Below are 17,819 nucleotides of genomic sequence, written 5' to 3'. Positions count from 1 at the left end.
GTGCCAAAATTCTGCTCAGGTTTTCAGCTGTCTTTTGTTTCACTTCTTAGTCTCTTCCCTTCCACAGCTAAAAACAAGTAAGTGCCTTGTGGGGAGAAGCTCTGAGTGCTAAGGCTTACATTTTTCTTTCCTCTGGGGTCTTGCTCCTTAAAGTCAAAGCTTCATTCTTCCAAATCTCAACAAATTTGCTAAAGGTTAACACAGTTTCTCTGTTTCTCAGTGGCTGCTCTTTGCCCACCTTCTCATATTCTAACCTCACACCAAGAATGAGTAAATACTCCAAGAGAAGCTTCAGTGTGCTTCCCCTCTCTACAGAATCTTATTTGCTTTGGCAGCTATATCATACTGTCCAACAACAAACTTTTTGTGTATTTTACCTAGATTCTTTTGGAACTCTCAGCAGGACCGTTGGTTTACTATAAGCAAAAGTGGGGCAGCAGCCTGAAAAGAGGTACTCCTTCTCTCCTCACACTCCTCCCAAACACTGTTAAGTCATTTTCTTCTAAGAAATTTGGTATTATAATAATATCAAATCGAAATAGTGACCATGAAAGATAAATTACATAAATTATTGACTATATTTAGACAGAGTGTTATAAATTTTGGAGGGACCTTTCCTGGTGTCTCAGATGGTAAAGAAACTGCAGACTTTAAAATTCAATTTCTATGGTTACCTATTTTGTTTACACTAATTTATACTTGTTTTGGAACTCAACTACAGAGTTCCTCTGTACTACTCAGAGATAATCAAAAATTCATTGCTACACTGTAGTATAACTGATCAGGTAGAAAGACGAACACATACCGTATTCTAGTATCTAACAATTCCTTAATCATTGCCACAACTTCATCATCATCTTCAGATCCTAGAAACAATTACAAATAAAACATATCAACAAAAGAAATTTTACATCCATGCAAGTACAAATATTAAAATAAAGTGATTTAACTTAATGTCTCATTAAAAAAATAAAAGCATAGAACATGTAACTTGGTATAGTGAAATAAGTAATATGCGGAAATGGAAGGATCATTCATTTGATTCTCTGAAGAAAAACTAAGGCGCACTGATCAACATTTGGTGATAACTGTGAATATACTGAAATAACATGATCTACTAATGGTGTTAGGGTTTTAATTTTTTGGCCAATACATTTGTAAACTTTCATCCTTCTCAAGGACTGAAAAGAAGCAAAGAAAAGACATTGTCTGGATCTTGATGAAAACTTTGAGACAAAAAGGCACTTTTTAAGTTTTTTTTAACTACTTTATAAGTTAAATTTTTAATCCCTCAATTTAGTGGTTTTCATGACGACAATCATACTAAGTACAGATATAAGCCTTATTGGAATTCTCAAATGTTCTACAAATCTGAACAAAAACCTGGTTTTTTCATTTTGTTTCATTTTTTCCTTTTTTAAAAAATTTATTTATTTAATTTTTTATTTTTAGCTACGCTGGGTCTTCACTGCTGCACGTGGGCTTTCTCTGGTTTCAGGGAGCAGGCGCTCCTATCCAGCGGTGCTGCCCGGGTTTCTCACTGCGGGGGCTTCTCCCGTTTGGAGCACAGCCTTTAGCGGGCTCGGCCGCAGCAGCTGCGGTGCAGGGGCTCAGCTGCTCCGAGACATGTGGCATCTTCCAGTCCAGTGATCAAACCCACATCCCCTACACTGGCAGGCTGATTCTTAACCACTGGACCACCAGGAAGGCCCATTTTTGTTTTCCTTTTTACTTTGTAAGGTTATATATAGATCTTCACATATGTCTATTTTTATGGGTTTTATATTTATTTGGAAAAAAATCTCTTTATCATTGGGGAAACTAAAAATGCAGCTAATTCAAATTACATTGTGACAAACAATAGGATTCTGGCAACAATATAAATACCAATATTAATATTAAATTATATCAACTTTGATTTTAATAAAATAAACAGAATATAATTAAGTTAAAATTCTCTTACATCAGCAAACCTAAGTGCCTTTTGCCATCATCACTTCTATAGGCAACCACTATCATTAGTTTAGTATATATCCCCTTTCTAGTACATGTTTACATTTACATGTATATATTTACACTCACTGTTATATATCTTGCTTTTTTCTATTTAATATAGACCTAAAAGGTTTTTCCATATCAGCATATAAAGATGTGGCTCAATTTTCAAATAAGTGCAAAATAATTTTTGTATGAATTTGTCTTCATTTGGCTAGTTTTTAAATCATTTGTTTCCAGTTTGCTGCTATTTCTAACAATCCTATGTGTTGATATAAAGTATTCCTCAGTGTACTTTTGCAAATATATCTATGAGGTAAATTTCTAGTGCTGGGTCAACAGCCTTGTGTATTTTTACATTTTGGCAGAGGTAGTTAAAGGCTCTAAAAATGATATATCAGTTTTACATATATATCTATCAAGAACACATATAACTATTCCATGTACTATTTAAAATTTGCATAAGTGGTACATTTGTAAGAATATGTAAATAAACCCTTCAGTTTCCTTTTACCACTTAATATTTTTTATATCTTCTCACATCAGTATCTCCTAATCAAGCTCACTCCTTTTAACTGCTAATATATTTTTTAAATATTTCAATGAACATGTTGAAATATGTTTGAAATATGTTGAAATATGCTTCCACATGTTGTCTTGTGTACATTTATCAGACTCATTTAGAGTATATATCTAGAAGTTAAATTATATCATTTAAAGGTGATTATACAAATGTGTGTGTGTGTGTGTGTAGACATGTGCACACGTGCATGCTTAGTCACTCAGTCGTGTCCGACTCTTTGCAGCCTCATGGATTGCAACCTGCCAGGCTCCTCTGTCCATGGGATTCTCCAGGCAAGTAAACTGGGGTAGTATCTTTAATAGTTCGTTTAGAAATGATTCTAAAGTAATTAAGGCAGAAAGTTAACTCCTGTTAAATCTGAGAGAAGGGCAAACTGGTGAGCATTATATTATTTTGAAAACAATATAAATATTATATTATACTACAGTATAATATCATAAATATAATTTAATAAATAATAGCTTGAAATTTTTATAGTTGAAATTTTTAGTTTTTTATAATATATTCCATGTAAACACACGTTTCATAAAATGATGGGTAAAACTAGTACACATGAGGTTTTATCCCCTCTGGAATTGGTTCCAGAGCTAAATATAGTGTAATAACAAAACTCTGTTACCCATGCTTTCAGAAATCAAGACAAATGTGAAGAAACTAGAACAATTTTTTAAAAAAGCTAAATATTAATTCCCAACACATTACCTGCTTCTCCTGAAGGTGTTTCCTCAGTAACTAAAGGTAAGCCAGATGCAAAGAAATCCATAATTGTAGCATAGATATCTGGTTTCAGTAAATTCCAGTCTAATTCTTCATTCTCCTGTAAATATGTGAAGGAAAACATTACATTTTCATCTAAGAGCAAAGACAAATACAAAACAAGACTCTGAATCTTTTAGGACTCTTCCCCTATTTATATTCTATAACATGCAATAGCACACATTTCTGGAAAATATGTCAGTTATTGTTGAGGAGCTGGCTTATAATGACTTTTAGAAGATACAATCTTAGAACATATCCCCATTCATTCATCAAATCTGTATTAAGTGTGGTGTGTGTACATGCCCCATAGAGGGGATATCAAAATGATTAAACGATAACTTTTTCATAAGGTAAAAAGAGTTGGATTCTATGTTTACAGTGGATAATAAACAGACTTTCCATTCTTTTAATAAAATAGGATATAACTGCTTGATGAACTATACAGGATATCCTATGACTATTAAAAAAATTCAACCTATGTATATTACTTAAAAGCATTGAAGACATAACTTTTGAACCCAAACTATAACATGTCTCATCTATGGCTGTGCTAGAGGACTTGTGGACTGTCAACAAGACTGGTATCCTTAAGAAACAATCCATAGCCTTCCTTGGTGTGCAGTGGATAGAAATCTGCCTGCCAGTGCAGGGGACACTGGTTCGACCCTGGTCCAGGAAGATTCCATATGCCTTGCAGCAACTAAACCCATGGGCCACAAACTACTGAGCCTGTGCTCTAGAGTCCACGAGCTGTAACTACTGAACCCAGGTACTGCAACTACTGAAGCCCACACACCACAAGGAAGAGTGGCTACTGCTCGCTACAACTAGAGAAAGCCCACAGAAACCAACGAAGACCCAGTACAGTAAAAAATAAAACTAAGTAAATCAATAAGAGGAATCCTTCCAAACTGCTTAAGAGGAGTTCATTGAATACTTTTGATTTTGGTGCAAAACTGGACAAGAGATTAAGTTCAGCATGTATGTATCAATTATAGATTTAAAAGAATATGCAGAGTTTAAATTTAAGTAATTCATTTCTCATTAATCTAGTACACTTAAAAACAAAAGTCTTTTGTAGCAAATATGATCTCAGATGTTGGATGGGTATAGCATATTTAGCTTGATTTTTTGACATTAAGAGATTATCCAAGTGTTGCAGAAGTACACAACCCACTGCTCTCATCTGTGAAGCTCTAAAGTGTCATTGTGGGATGGCAGGCTGACACAAAAATGTGCCAGGTGCCATTTTATAAATGCTCACTGTGAAAGAAGACAAATATTCAATCATCCTGTTGGTCATATATATATATATATATATATATATATATATTTGATACATATATTAGATCATTTACTAGCTTCTCTTTGTACTCTATCAATGTAAGCTAAGAATTAGTAAAAACAATACTTGGAAACCTAAATTTTAGTCCTGCCAAGGTTGAGTCTTGCATACTGCATTTAACTCTCTGAAGCTTATGTTTTTCTTTCTTGAAAAACAAGGGATCTGGAAGTTAATTTCAACTTGAGAATTCTATTAAATAATTATCTTGAGAAATATGAGAAGTAAACTTGAGATTTTCAATAACAGTATGTGTAAAACACATTAAACATGGATATTCTGGAGAGCAGCAATGGACTCAAAAAAAACCAAAAGTACAACATCTTGTTTTATATAATTCTATGCTTACCTTTGTGACAGTGATGAAATCTGGTCCAAAAAAGACACTTTTTACTCCCTCAATCCTAAATAACTGCCTGTGAAAAAATAAAAATTGAGAGATAATAACTTAGTCATGTCTGATACTTTTGCAACCCCAAGAACTGTAGCACGCCAGGTTCCTCTGTCCATGGGCTTTCCCAGGCAAGAATACTGGAGTGGCTTGTCATTTCCTTCTCCAGGGGATCTTCCCAACCCAAGAATTCAGCCCACTCTCCTACACTGCAGGTGGATTCTTTACCACTGAGCCACTGGGGAAGCCCGAGGGAATGACAAAACAGATTGGGAATAACCATACAATGTATCAGATCTTCCCAATGTCTCAGCAGTAAAGAATCCACTTGCAATGCAAGGGATGCAGGAGACGTGGGAAAATCCCCTGGAGGAGAAAATGGCTCTCCAATATTCTTGCCTGGGAAATCCCATGGACAGTATGGCCCAGGGTTATAGTCCAAAGGGCCGCAAAGAGCAGACAGGACTGGGTAACTGAGCACACACATACTTTTTATCAACAGTATTACTTGGCAGTAAGGAGAAATGAACTACAGATCCCTACAAGAACAAGGATGACTCTCAAAATCATCATACTAAATGAAAGAGACCAAACAGAAAAGACTGTATGGTTCCATTTATATGAAACTCTAGAAAAGGCAAAACAGTGGTAGATGGTTAGGTAGCATCACCAATTCAATGGACATGAACATGGGCAAACTTCAGGAGGTAAGTGAGGAACAGGGAGGCCTGGTGTGCTGCAGCCCATGAGGTTGCAAAGAGTTGGACAGAAGTTAGCCATTGAACAACAGGGTAAGAAGATCAACAGTTACCAGGGTGAGAGATGTATTAATTATCCTTTCTGTGGTAATCATTTCACAATATGTATCTGTCTCAAATCATCACACTGTATATCTTAAACTTATACAATGTTTTATGACAATTACATCTCACAGAAGCTAGAAAAAACATTTATTGGATTAACTGATCATTTTTTATTTGGTTTTATCTTTTTTAATTGGATAATTGTTTTACAAAGTTGTAGTTTCTGCTATACAACAATATGAATCAGTTTTAAGTATACATATATCCCCTCCCTTCTAGAAAAAGCATTTTTTAATAAAATTTTAAAAATTAAGTCATTGCCATAAAAAAAAAAGTTACCAGGGAGATGAAGCAAGAGGAGACTGAAAACAAAGGGAAATGAAGGATCTTTTGCTGTGATAAAAATTTTATATTTGTATTTTTTTGGTGGATACATAATTGTATATACTTATCAAAACTCAATGAATTGTACACTTGAAATTGGCGAATTTTATTGTACGTAAATTATACTTCAGTAAAGCTAATTTTTGAGAGAAAGAGGGGCAGATTATAATTTGAAAAACCCTTCAAAGGATTTTGAAATATGGCCCCCTCCCCAAACACTGATACATGTACCACACCTAGCAGACACTAGAGCAGTATCCTTTTCCCCCAACTTTAGGAATAAAAGCTGACATACTCCAAGGAAGGTCACACTTCTCCTTTCCTTTGTCTATCATTGCAAGAATGTTATCAAAATTACTGCTTTGAAATTGTTTAGGAATTTTTCTGAGACAACGTCAGCTGGGTCCTTTACCAACCACTTAATGTTAAATCTGCAAGTCGTCACAAAGTTTTTGGTTGCAGCTTATGATCCAATAAATCAAAACACAGACCTCTAAGTAGGACCCTAGATTAGCACTATTAGCAAAGCTTTTTTTTTCCCCAAATGAAAGCACGCTGCAAAAGAAGACATCTGATCTATGTCAAGGGATGCAATGGTAAAGAATCAGTTTGCCAATACAGGAAATGCAAGAGGTGGGGGTTCAGTCCCTGGGTTGGGAAGATCCCCCAGAGTAGGAAATGGCAACTCACTCCAGTATTCTTCCCTAGAGAAGAATGGGTCATATCATGGAGACTGCTTGGAGGAAAGAGTTTAGAAGTTCTGTCCCCCCCCCACCCCCAAAAAAAGAAGTTCTGTCCCTAAAAGAAAGAAAAAGCTGAAACAGGAGTTTCAGGCATTATTATAATGCTTTGTCATTTAGGTTGTTTTCCTTGGGACAATTTCAATTCATCAATGTCCAAAACAAAATACAATACCTAGGATTTCCCTTGTGGCTCAGCTGGTAAAGAATCTGCCTGCAACTGGGGAGACCTGGGTTCAGGCTCTGGGTTGGGAAGATCCCCTGGAGAAGGGAAAGTATTCTCCAGTATTCTGGCCTGGAGAATTCCATGGATGTCCATGGGGTTGCAAGCAGTCAGACACGACTGAGCAACTTTCACTCACAAACATATGAGAAGTTGTCCAACCTTGTGAGTAATTAGGAAAATATTTAAAAAATTTTAAAAAAAAATACAATACCTAGAGCTGAACATACTCTCCCAAAGGTAGTCTAACTTGTTCTGAATACAAAAACTATTACCTCTCTTATGCTGGACACTAGGACTCTGTTAAAGTTTGACTGACTTTTTAAGGCATATTTCTAACATAATTGAGAGGTCAGATTCTTCTATCCCATAACTGTGCTAGGCATTTAAAAAATTTAAGCACACAGCTTAATATTTATTTTTGCTAGATTTTATCTTATTTGCTTTAACCTATCATTCCAGCCTAATGAAACTTTTTAAAATGTCTCTGAATTTTGTCATCCAACAGGTAAGCAAATCCTATCATCTGAAAAACTGGTAATTACATCTTATTAATGTTGCTGGTTTTAAAAATGTCCTGAATAAACATGCCAACTACAGAGATTCAGAGCCCTTTCACATGTCCTTAGAGGTAGGTCTACCTTCTGCTTGTATTTCTTCATCTTCTCTACAAGGATAGGAAAAAACAACTTAAATGCCTCCCTGAAGTCAGACATATTACTGTTTACTCATTCATTCAACTAATATTTGAATACAGAGTAACAGACGCCGTTCTAAGCATTAGGGACACAATGACCAGTAGGACAGACTGGTTTCCGTCCTCATGTTTACAGCAAAAATATTCTCTGCTAAACAAAAATAAGATTGACTGAAGATAACAAATTCTGTAAACTCAAGAAATGGGTGACTTCCCAAAGATTAATCTGAAAAGGGTTTTGGCCAATTGAACATCTGACAGAAATCATCTCCAACCAATCTATAACTGAATCAATTTGGGCTTTTTTATTTTTACTTTTTTAAAAATACTAAATATGTGAGCTCATATTTGATGTACACATTTCAAACTATTGCTGGGAGTTGGTGATGGGCAGGGAGGCCTGGTGTGCTGCGGTTCAAGGGGTTGCAAAGAGTTGGACACGACTGAGCGACTGAACTGAACTGAATAGCTCAGCTGGTAAAGAATCACCTGCAATGCAGGAGACCCTGGTTCGATTCCTGGGGCGGGAAGATTCCCTGGAGAAGGAAACGGCTACCCACCCCAGTATTCTGGCCTGGAGAACTCTCTGTTATCAGTTTGATATACATTCTTCCATACCTTTTTTGTCAGTGTATTTTTGTGTTTTGTTTTCATACACATAATAACACATAATGTATTCACTGCTTTGCAACTTGCTTTTTTCACTAACAATATGTCTTAGATGTCACTCTATAACAGTAAATATGGTTCCACCTCATCCTTTTCAATATCTCTGGGCTATGGATGGACAAAGTTTATCTAACTATCCATACTGATGAATATTTAGATTGTTTCTAACTTACTACCATTATCAACAAGGCTACAATGAACAACACCGAACACATCTTATGTATATACATGGTAATTCTTTCAGGTAGTGTTTTTCAAACCCACCAGTAAGTTGTAAAATGAATTATGTAGTAACCAAGATTTTATTCAATAAAATAAAACAGAACAAAATAATATAAAAGGCATAAGAAAGGAAATATAACCAAGTTTCATACCTTATAAGGGCAAAAACTGCCTCATCAAACACTTGTTTCATATATATATATATACACACACACATATGTATGTGATTCATATATATATACACATATGTATACACAGATATAGGTATATCTTTGTATGTATATGTGTATGTGTGTACGTGTATAGTGCATCATAATATATTTCTTTTTTTTTTTTTTTTTTTTTTTTTTTTTTTATTTTTTTTTTTTTTCATAATATATTTCTTACTGTGGCTTGTATTTAAAAGCACAAAAAACAAATGCTCTAAGATATCTTCCAAGAAGTGGCACGTTTAGGTCAAAGGAAATTTGCACACTGATTAACTAGAAACTTTAAAAACCATTCTTGAGATAAGCATATTTCTGGCTCCCCTAAATGAGACACATAAAATGGCTCTGTGTACACAGAAACAGTTATCTAAGTTTTATTTTCTCAATATCCTTGGCAATCAGTATCAGACTTAGGTCACCAAAAATTTCAATTGATGTGACTGACTTTAACATTTTTTATTTTAAATGATTTCCTCTAGCTATCAGTTTAAAAGGGGTTTTAAAATTTTATCCTTTGTGGCTTATCATCTGACATACATTTAATATGTCTTTATCTAGTGAATTTAAAAATTGTCACCACTGAATGTAAATTGGTACAGCCAGGACGGAAAATAGTAAGGCAGTTCCTTAGAGAACTAAAAATAAGAGCTGCCATATGATTCAACAATCCCACTCCTGGGTATATATCCAGAGAAAATGAAAATTCTAATTCCAAAAGATACATGCACCCCAGGATTCACAGCAGCACTATTTACAATAGTTAAGACATGGAAGCAACCCAAGTGGCCATCAACAGATAACTGGCTTAAGAAGATGTGGCACAATGAAATATTACTCAATGATAAAAAAGAATGAAATAATGCCATTTACAGCAATATGGAAGGACCTAGAGAATATTATCGGAGAAGGCAATGGCACCCCACTCCAGTACTCTTGCCTGGAAACTCCCATGGACGGAGGAGCCTGGTAGGCTGCAGTCCATGGGGTCGCACAGAGTCAGACATCACTGAGCGACTTCACTTTCACTTTTCACTTTCATGCGCTGGAGAAGGAAATGGCAACCCACTCCAGTGTTCTTGCCTGGAGAATCCCAGGGACGGAGGAACCTGGTGGGCTGCCGTCTATGGGGTTGCACAGAGTCGGACACGACTGAAGCAATTTAGCAGCAGCAGCAGCAGAGTATTATGCTTAGTGAAGTAAGTCAGAAGAAGACAAATACTGCATGATATCACTTAAATGTAGAACCTCAAAAATAATGCAAATGAATCTATACACAAACCAGAAGCAGATTCAAAGACATAGAAAACAAACTTACGGTTATCAAAGGGGAAAGGAAGACAGCGACAAATGACAAGGATGGGATTAAAGATAAAGACTACTACACATAAAACAGATAAGCAACAGGTGCATACTATGTAGCACAGGGAACTACATACAGTATCTTTTAATAACCTATCATAGAATATAATCTGAAAAGAAAAATAAAAAACTCACTTTGCTATCCACCTGAAACTAACACAATATTGTAAATGAACTATACTTCAATAAAAATGAATAAAAACTGTCACCACTCAATAGTTTATTAAAAATTCATGCCACATCTAATAATTATCATTCATAATTGAGAGGAATATTTTAGAAACTACTCCATTTTGAAGCATCTAGAAATTCAGCTATCCTTAAGAACAAAATGAGCAACTTTTTATGTTTTTTTTTAAAAACAATGTTTTAAAGATTTAGAAAGGATATCTGCCATATTATCATTTTGATAGATTTTTTAAAAGTAAAAATATAAATTCTACTTAGTCATGCTACAGATCTCTTAAGTACATCACTTTTCAAGAGAAGGGTTTCTCAATATCAAATCTTGTTTTTCTTTATTGTTTACCTGAAAAGAAAACAATCTTTGTACTGAAGAGATGCAATGCACATAAAAGTACAATAGCTAAGGCGACCTTAACCCCTGAAGTCAGTTATTTATGTCTCTCGGTAAAAACAAATAAAAAATACTACTATACCTAGCCAGAGGGGAGCGAAATGCCGTAGCTGGTGTGGGAAAATCCATGGTCCTTGTCTCAAGAACTGGTTTTCCTGGAATAAACTTTAAACTGTTGGGATTTGGGGTATCTTGTGTTTGAATAAACATGTATCTCACTAAAAGAGAAAAAGAAAAAGGAATGTTATTCTAGGAAAAAATATTAGTTAACAAGCTTATGGACTATGAAGTGTTCATTTTCAGAGAACCAAAAGATATAAGAAAAATTAGAAAACAAAAAAATAAAGCTTTCTTGCTCAAGCTTACAAAAGAAGAATTATTAAAGATAAACAAATTTATCAAAATATTTAGGATAATTACATTGAATTTTATATTGATTATTTAGATAGTTTTGTTACTCAACAGACTCTAGCAAAATCATATACCTAAGTAGGAAGGCATATCATAATTCAGGAGTCTGATGCATTCTCTTTGGTAACTCAACACCAAATTGGCTCTAATTACAAATCATCATCACTTCCCAAAGTGCTAACATTTTTAAAAAACAAATAAATTTATAATAACATTTATTTTATGTTTACTCATTACATGTCAGAGACAGGGTTGAGTGCTTTAAATATATTTAAGCCTTTAACAATCCGATGAAGAAGGTATTATTGTTCCTACTTTACAAAAAAAGAAACTCAGACTCAGAGATTACCTGTTAAGTTACTAAAAGTTAAATAACTTATCCAAAGGTATAGTGACATTATAAATCATCATATAAGTGAGACTCCACGTGAATTACTTTTCAGGATATTTTAAAATTATCTTCAGAAATTCTTTGTTTCTTCTCAGGCCATGATTAGATTGAGAACAACAGAATCCTGAATTTCTTACCTTGCTAGTATGATAACAGCTTGCAGGACAAAAACATAATACTGAGGTCTTAATAGTTTAAAACTATTTAACAGGTTCTGGTTATTTATGATGAAAATAAACCTTCTTACTTTAAAAAAAAAACAAAACCACCCAATTCTCATCTTAGAGCAGTACATGGAAATAGGTTAATTTATTGAGTAATTATGATGTGTTGCATATTGAGCTAAGCACTTTATGTGAATTATATCATTTAATCCTTACATCCTGCCAAGGAAGCACTGTTTTTATCCTAATTTATAAATGACTAAACTAAACCTCAAAGTCACTCACCTAGTTAAGTGACAGAGCCTGGATTCAAGCCTGGCCAATTCTGCAACACTTGTTTAACCACTGTGCACAGTGCTACTTCAGACTTATTTGTGCCAAGCATAAAAGAAAAATATATTTAAGATCAGTCTTTCTGTCATAATCCTCACATCACATATCTTAAGAAAGAGTAAAATATCACAAAGTAACAGTTTTATTTTAAATTAGAAAATGATTAAATTTGGCAAAACATATGGTTGGTATAAAAATACTTCTCTTAACTATTACAAAAGAACATTTTAATTTGACAGCTGAGATGGTTTCTGAACCTCTCCAGACAATTCCAGCTAACTGATGATGAGTCATTTCCTTGGTAAAGTAGAATAAAATTCCCACACATTTTGCTTAAGTCACTGTCTTGTAAAGATATTGGTTGGTGACTTGGTGACCAGGCAAATTCTATTAAGGAGAAAAATTTTAAATGATAACCTCAACACTGAAGTACCGGGTTGGCCTGAAAGTTCCCTTAGTTTTAAAATAAAAAACTTGAAAGCTGTAACAGTTTCTGCTTGGTCATCAAAGAAACATGTGATCTTGTGTTATCTTGATGGAAGATTATACATTTTCTGTTGACTAATTCCAGGCACTTTTCCTTCACTGCTCCTTTCAGTTGGTCTAATTAGGAAAAATACTTGTTGGAATTGTTTGGTTTTCCAGAAAGAGCTCATAATATACGACTCCCTTCCAACCCCACCTTTGGATAAAGACCGGCCTTTGGTGTGTTGGTGGTGGTTTATTTAGCTTACCCCACAATTTCTTCTGTTCCACATTATTGAATGGTACCCACTTTTCATCGCCTGTCCAATTTGTTTTAAAAATAGAACATTTGCATTATGTTTAAGTAGAGAATTGCATGCCAAAATACAGCCAAGAAGGGTTTTTTTGCTTAACTTATGCAGAATCCAAATATCAAAGTGAGTAACATAACCAACCTGGTGCAAATGATGTTCAATTCTTAATTTGGATATATTGAGTGTGTCGGCTATCTCCAACACGGTATAACACTGACTGTTCTCAATTAATGTCTTTATTTGATTGCTACGAACTTCAACTGGTCTATCTGACCATGGAGCATCATCCAGTGAGAAATCCTCAGTGTGAAACTTGGCAAACCACTTGGACATATTTAATCAATCATACTACCTTCTCCATACACTACATAAATCTTTTTTTGCACTTCAGCTGCATTTTAACCTTTCTTGAAATAATAAAGTATAATATGCTGAAAATGTTCCTTTTTTCTTCCGTCTTCAATATTACAATAACTATAAAAAGTTCTTCAAATTCGATAAGCTTTTTTAAAAATGCATGTTGATATGGCAGCTGTAGAATACAATCTAACAAAATTGTTTTGAATGAAGTTAAAGACAACAATTGGAGTAGGAAATGGCAACCCACTCCAGCATTCTTGCCTGGGAAATTGTATGGACAGAGGAGGCTGGGGGCTACAGTAAATGGGGTCACAAAGACTCGGACACGGCTGAGCGACTAACACACTAACAAAGACAACTAAACTCTGTTAAAGCTGTCTTATGGAAAACAAACAAATATTTTAGCCAACCTAATACTTGATTTAAAATATTTATACTTCCAAGCAATAAGGTCCTCTGACAAGGGAACAATTTTTCAGACGGAACATGATAGAAAAAGCTGCCTCCACTTTCTGTAAATACACAGAAAATAAGGTTCTTTTAACCCTGTTTCTGATCAATCATTCCTGGGGCCTTTCTTAATAATTTATTGGTAGCCAAAATCTCTGTACATATCAGGCACTCTGCCAATATTCAAAAAATTAAATCTGGCTTTATTCTGCTTACTCCATTTGTGTGTAAAACTATACATGCAGAAAGAAAAAACTTTAGAAATACCTGAAGAACTATAAATGTAAAAAATATTTTAAAAGAGTATAATGTAACTATGTCTGAAGTAGACAATATGACCTTATATGATATTACTACATAAATTTTAACAATGAACAAAGGTACTTCAAAAAGAGCAATCTGACTAGGCGTTAACAAAATCACTCCAGTTACAGTCTAAATTAGACTTAATTAGGTTTTTCAAAAATGACTCTCAGCTCCATCATCCAGAAAGATCCCCTGAAAGTGTCATAAGGGTCACAACAAGAGAGAAAGACTGCTGTAAAATCTTTCCTATTATGCTTGGTATAATAGGTAACAGATAAAAAGGTAGACAAAATCTCCCCCCAAAATACAGATAAATGGTTCCTGAAGTCAATATCAAAGACTAAAATAAGTAGGTTTCCAATTTGAAAGCCTAGATGACTACATAATTCAGTCCCACAAAATTTAAGTCTAATTAAAGTAGCTTAAGGTGAATTATTATTTATGCCCAAATTGCTCTGTGATTCAAGGAAAGAGTCAAAGAAGGCAATCCTATTTTTGCCCCAGGATACAGGGGAGGTAAGGTCTCTGCCCTGATCCAATTCACGCTGTAAGACCGAGTCGGCCACCCTCCAGAGAATGGCCATAAGGAGTTTAAGACAGCAATGGAAATGGAGATGGGCCAAGAGCTGAATCCAAACTCTTACAGCTCCATAAGCACATTTAGGTAGGCAGTCACAGACAGACAGACACACACACCCTTGCCCCAAGGTTCCCTAACCACAAGACGGTGGTCACGTTGCAAAAATGTTCAAATCCTCTCTTCATACACATTTGTAACTTCTTTTTATATCTCCATTTCAGAAATTACTTATTGAGTAACTCTTATGTTTCAGAACATGTGTTACACAACATGCTAAGATTTCACAGATTTACTGGACACCGTACTCAGGATTCTTGAAATTTAATGCCAAATGATATGTGTAAGCAAATAAAGTGTGATTTATGATAGAAAAAATGTTATATTCTTTTCATAAGCATCTGAATAGAAAATTCACAAATTCTCACTGTTTGCGACCTACAAAATTTCATTCCGGCAGTTTGCTCTAAAAGAGATGAAATTTTACCTGTGTTACATAAGGTTGTAGGGAGTGGGAAAAGCGGTCTTTGGACAAACTGGTGCAGAAGCTGTTTCTTAATTGTATATGGATTCGTCACATGACAGAATCTATATTTAAAAACAAAAATGACATTTTAGGAGATAAGCTCAAGTTTCTACTTCTCATATATTAAAAAAAACCATAATGAAAACAATAACCAAGGTGAATTTTCATTTTCCATCATTATTTCCACTCCCTGAGGCAAGCAATATCTACAAACAATTTAAAAACAAGAGCTCAAGGTGAAATGTACAGCCTTGAAAACCGAGTGTATACAGATACTGTAATATTTGGTGTAAAGAAACAGAAATGCATCTGCATTGTGATTTAAAATCTGGAGTTCCAGACTATTAGCTATGCTTGAAGGCGAAGCTACTAACTTTTTCTCTTTTCAGATACAAAAACAACTATGTAATAGAATCACCGTGGTTCAAAATTCAAAGGGAATAAAAGTAAATACAGTGAAAACTCTCCCTCCTTTTCAGTCTTTACCACTATGTTTCCCTGGAAAAAGATAACCTCTGCTATTTGTTTTGAAATGTATTTCAAATGCCTCCAAAAGTCTAACAGAAAGTATACTATTCTCCACCAAACTGCTAAAGAAGTCCACAGCCTATGTGCTTTTTTGATTGGCAACATATTGACCCTGTTTTGTATTTCACCCTGAATATAATCAGAATGGAGTACCCAGAGTTACAAAATTTCCCAAGTGTTGACTGGCTATTCTTTTCATGGATTTGACAACTTAAAAACAAAAGGAGAAGGGAAAAACAAATAGTACTGGAAAAGGAAACAAAAAGAGACATTTGTTGCGAAAATTTTAGAAATCTGATGTAATTACTTTAAAATCCAGTTTACTTTAAATATTAATACACTCATCCATTCCAATTTTTATTTCACTGAGGAATTTTAAGCATATTTATTATCATTTTTTGTTTTTTACATTTCTGATTCTTTTCACCTGCAAAAAGGAGGAACTGTCTTCATTTCTGTCCCTAGCCACTTGCCTGATGACTTACCTCCGTTCCTCATTTCTAAGATGAAGTTAATATTCACAGCTACCTCATAAAGATTAAGGCAAAGATGGATCCAGATAATCGATGTAAAGTGATTAAAACAGTGCTAGACCATGTAGTACAATTGTTTATTAAACGGAATTCAGGTTTGGGGTGAAGACATTTTTATCTATAGCACACTCCCTAAATCTTGGATCCTTGGACTATGGAAGGACATCGAGGACAGAAAAGGCAGAAAGGACAAATAATCTGACAAAAAATAAGTTTAGAGTAATAAAATAGTAAAGGTGAGTTAAATTATTCCAGAAGTAAGAGGGGGAGACAAGAGGTGACTAACAAAAACTCCTTCTGCAAAGCTAATTTTTTAGGAAATGCATTTTAACTTTAAGAGCATCATTAGCACTAAAATCCCTAACATTGAGGAGGTCAACCTTTGTTATGCCCTTTGATCCTTTTGTTCCATTCGAGAAATCAGGGTACAACAGGTACTTTTGCCCTCGATGCCATTCGCCTAATCCATGCTGACAGATGTCAAAGACAGAGCAAACAGAAAGAGGAAAGACAAGGAAACCTAGAGGGTTTAGTCGGTAGGAGTGGGCAGGGGAAATCTAGGGTTCTGGATGCACATGAGTTCATCACTTAGATGCTGTGTGACCTCAGATAGGTCACGTTCCCTTTCCGGGCTACACTGAGAAAATGATGACATTTTGTCTGACATTCTGATTTTGTGTTTAAAGGGCAGAGGAAATGCACGTAGTAGAGGAGACGGAGGGGCCACGATTTAAAAAGAGCTCCTCGGTGGGGTCCCTACAGTCGGTCTCTGCGAGTCTCCCCACCGCAGGGATTCAGGCACCGGGTCTCGGACCCTGGGACCAGGAATGGCACGGTCCGACAGAACCTGGGTCGCAGAGCTGCCTCACCGAGAGGTGCCCACCTCTGGATTCAAGTCTAATTCGGCGATGGGAGTGAACCTCAAAGCAAGGTCAGGGGCACTTCTCCCCACTCAGTTTAACAGGGGGCGGACGGGACGACCACCGCTCAGATGGCTAAGCCCAGCGGCACCCCTATGCAGTTCCGGGATCACCACCTACCGGCTCCGCAGCCCCGCGGCAGCGGCAGCAGCTCCCCAGCCCAAGCGGGCCGCCGCCGCCATCTTAGTCCGAGTGCGCAGGCGTAGGACAGACCGCTCGCCCACCCCCGCCTCCCCCTGCCTCCGAAGACGTGCCGAAGCCCCGCGCAGGCGTGAGCGCAGGCGCAGGTCAATTTAGATCCGGCAAGGCACCGGGAATAGCGCACCCTACTGGCCGCTCGCGGCGCTGCTGCGAACTGGCCAGGTGGACTTGAGTCTGGCTATTTGAAACCCTTCAGTTCAGTTCAGTTCAATTCAGTTCAGCCGTGTCCGACTCTTTGCGACCCGCTGGACTGCAGCACGCCAGGCTTCCACGTCCATCACCAACTCCCAGAGCTTGCTCAAACTCAGGTCCATGGAGTCGGTGATGCCATCCGACCATCTCCTCCTCTGTCAACCGGGTCTCCTGCCTTCAATCTTTCCCAGCATC

The 17,819-nt window shown here is 36.1% G+C and overlaps 1 protein-coding gene across 3 annotated transcripts in view; it reads right to left on the bottom strand.

Moving 5' to 3' along the window:
- NFU1 (NFU1 iron-sulfur cluster scaffold) overlaps positions 1-17,487 on the bottom strand; it is a 29,922-nt gene extending 12,435 nt beyond the window's left edge. The window contains exons 1-6 of one of the 3 annotated variants that reach the window (XM_043917625.1): positions 17,352-17,487; positions 15,212-15,312; positions 11,036-11,171; positions 5,029-5,095; positions 3,281-3,395; positions 806-866 (exon numbers count right to left, since the gene is read on the bottom strand). In XM_043917625.1, the coding sequence (XP_043773560.1) occupies positions 806-866; positions 3,281-3,395; positions 5,029-5,095; positions 11,036-11,171; positions 15,212-15,312; positions 17,352-17,413 (542 nt within the window). In that variant the 5' untranslated portion in view covers positions 17,414-17,487. Of the gene's footprint in view, positions 1-805; positions 867-3,280; positions 3,396-5,028; positions 5,096-11,035; positions 11,172-12,204; positions 12,287-15,211; positions 15,313-17,194; positions 17,291-17,351 lie in introns of those variants that run through there. The other 2 variants (XM_043917626.1, XM_043917627.1) reach the window with 2 other exon arrangements.
- Between the last annotated feature and the right edge of the window lie 332 nt (positions 17,488-17,819).

Source organism: Cervus elaphus, chromosome 11 (assembly GCF_910594005.1).
Source record: "Cervus elaphus chromosome 11, mCerEla1.1, whole genome shotgun sequence".
Classification (NCBI taxonomy): Eukaryota; Metazoa; Chordata; class Mammalia; order Artiodactyla; family Cervidae; genus Cervus; species Cervus elaphus.
The sequence above is the reverse complement of the archived record's forward strand: the minus strand, read 5'-3'. Positions and strand labels throughout refer to the sequence as shown.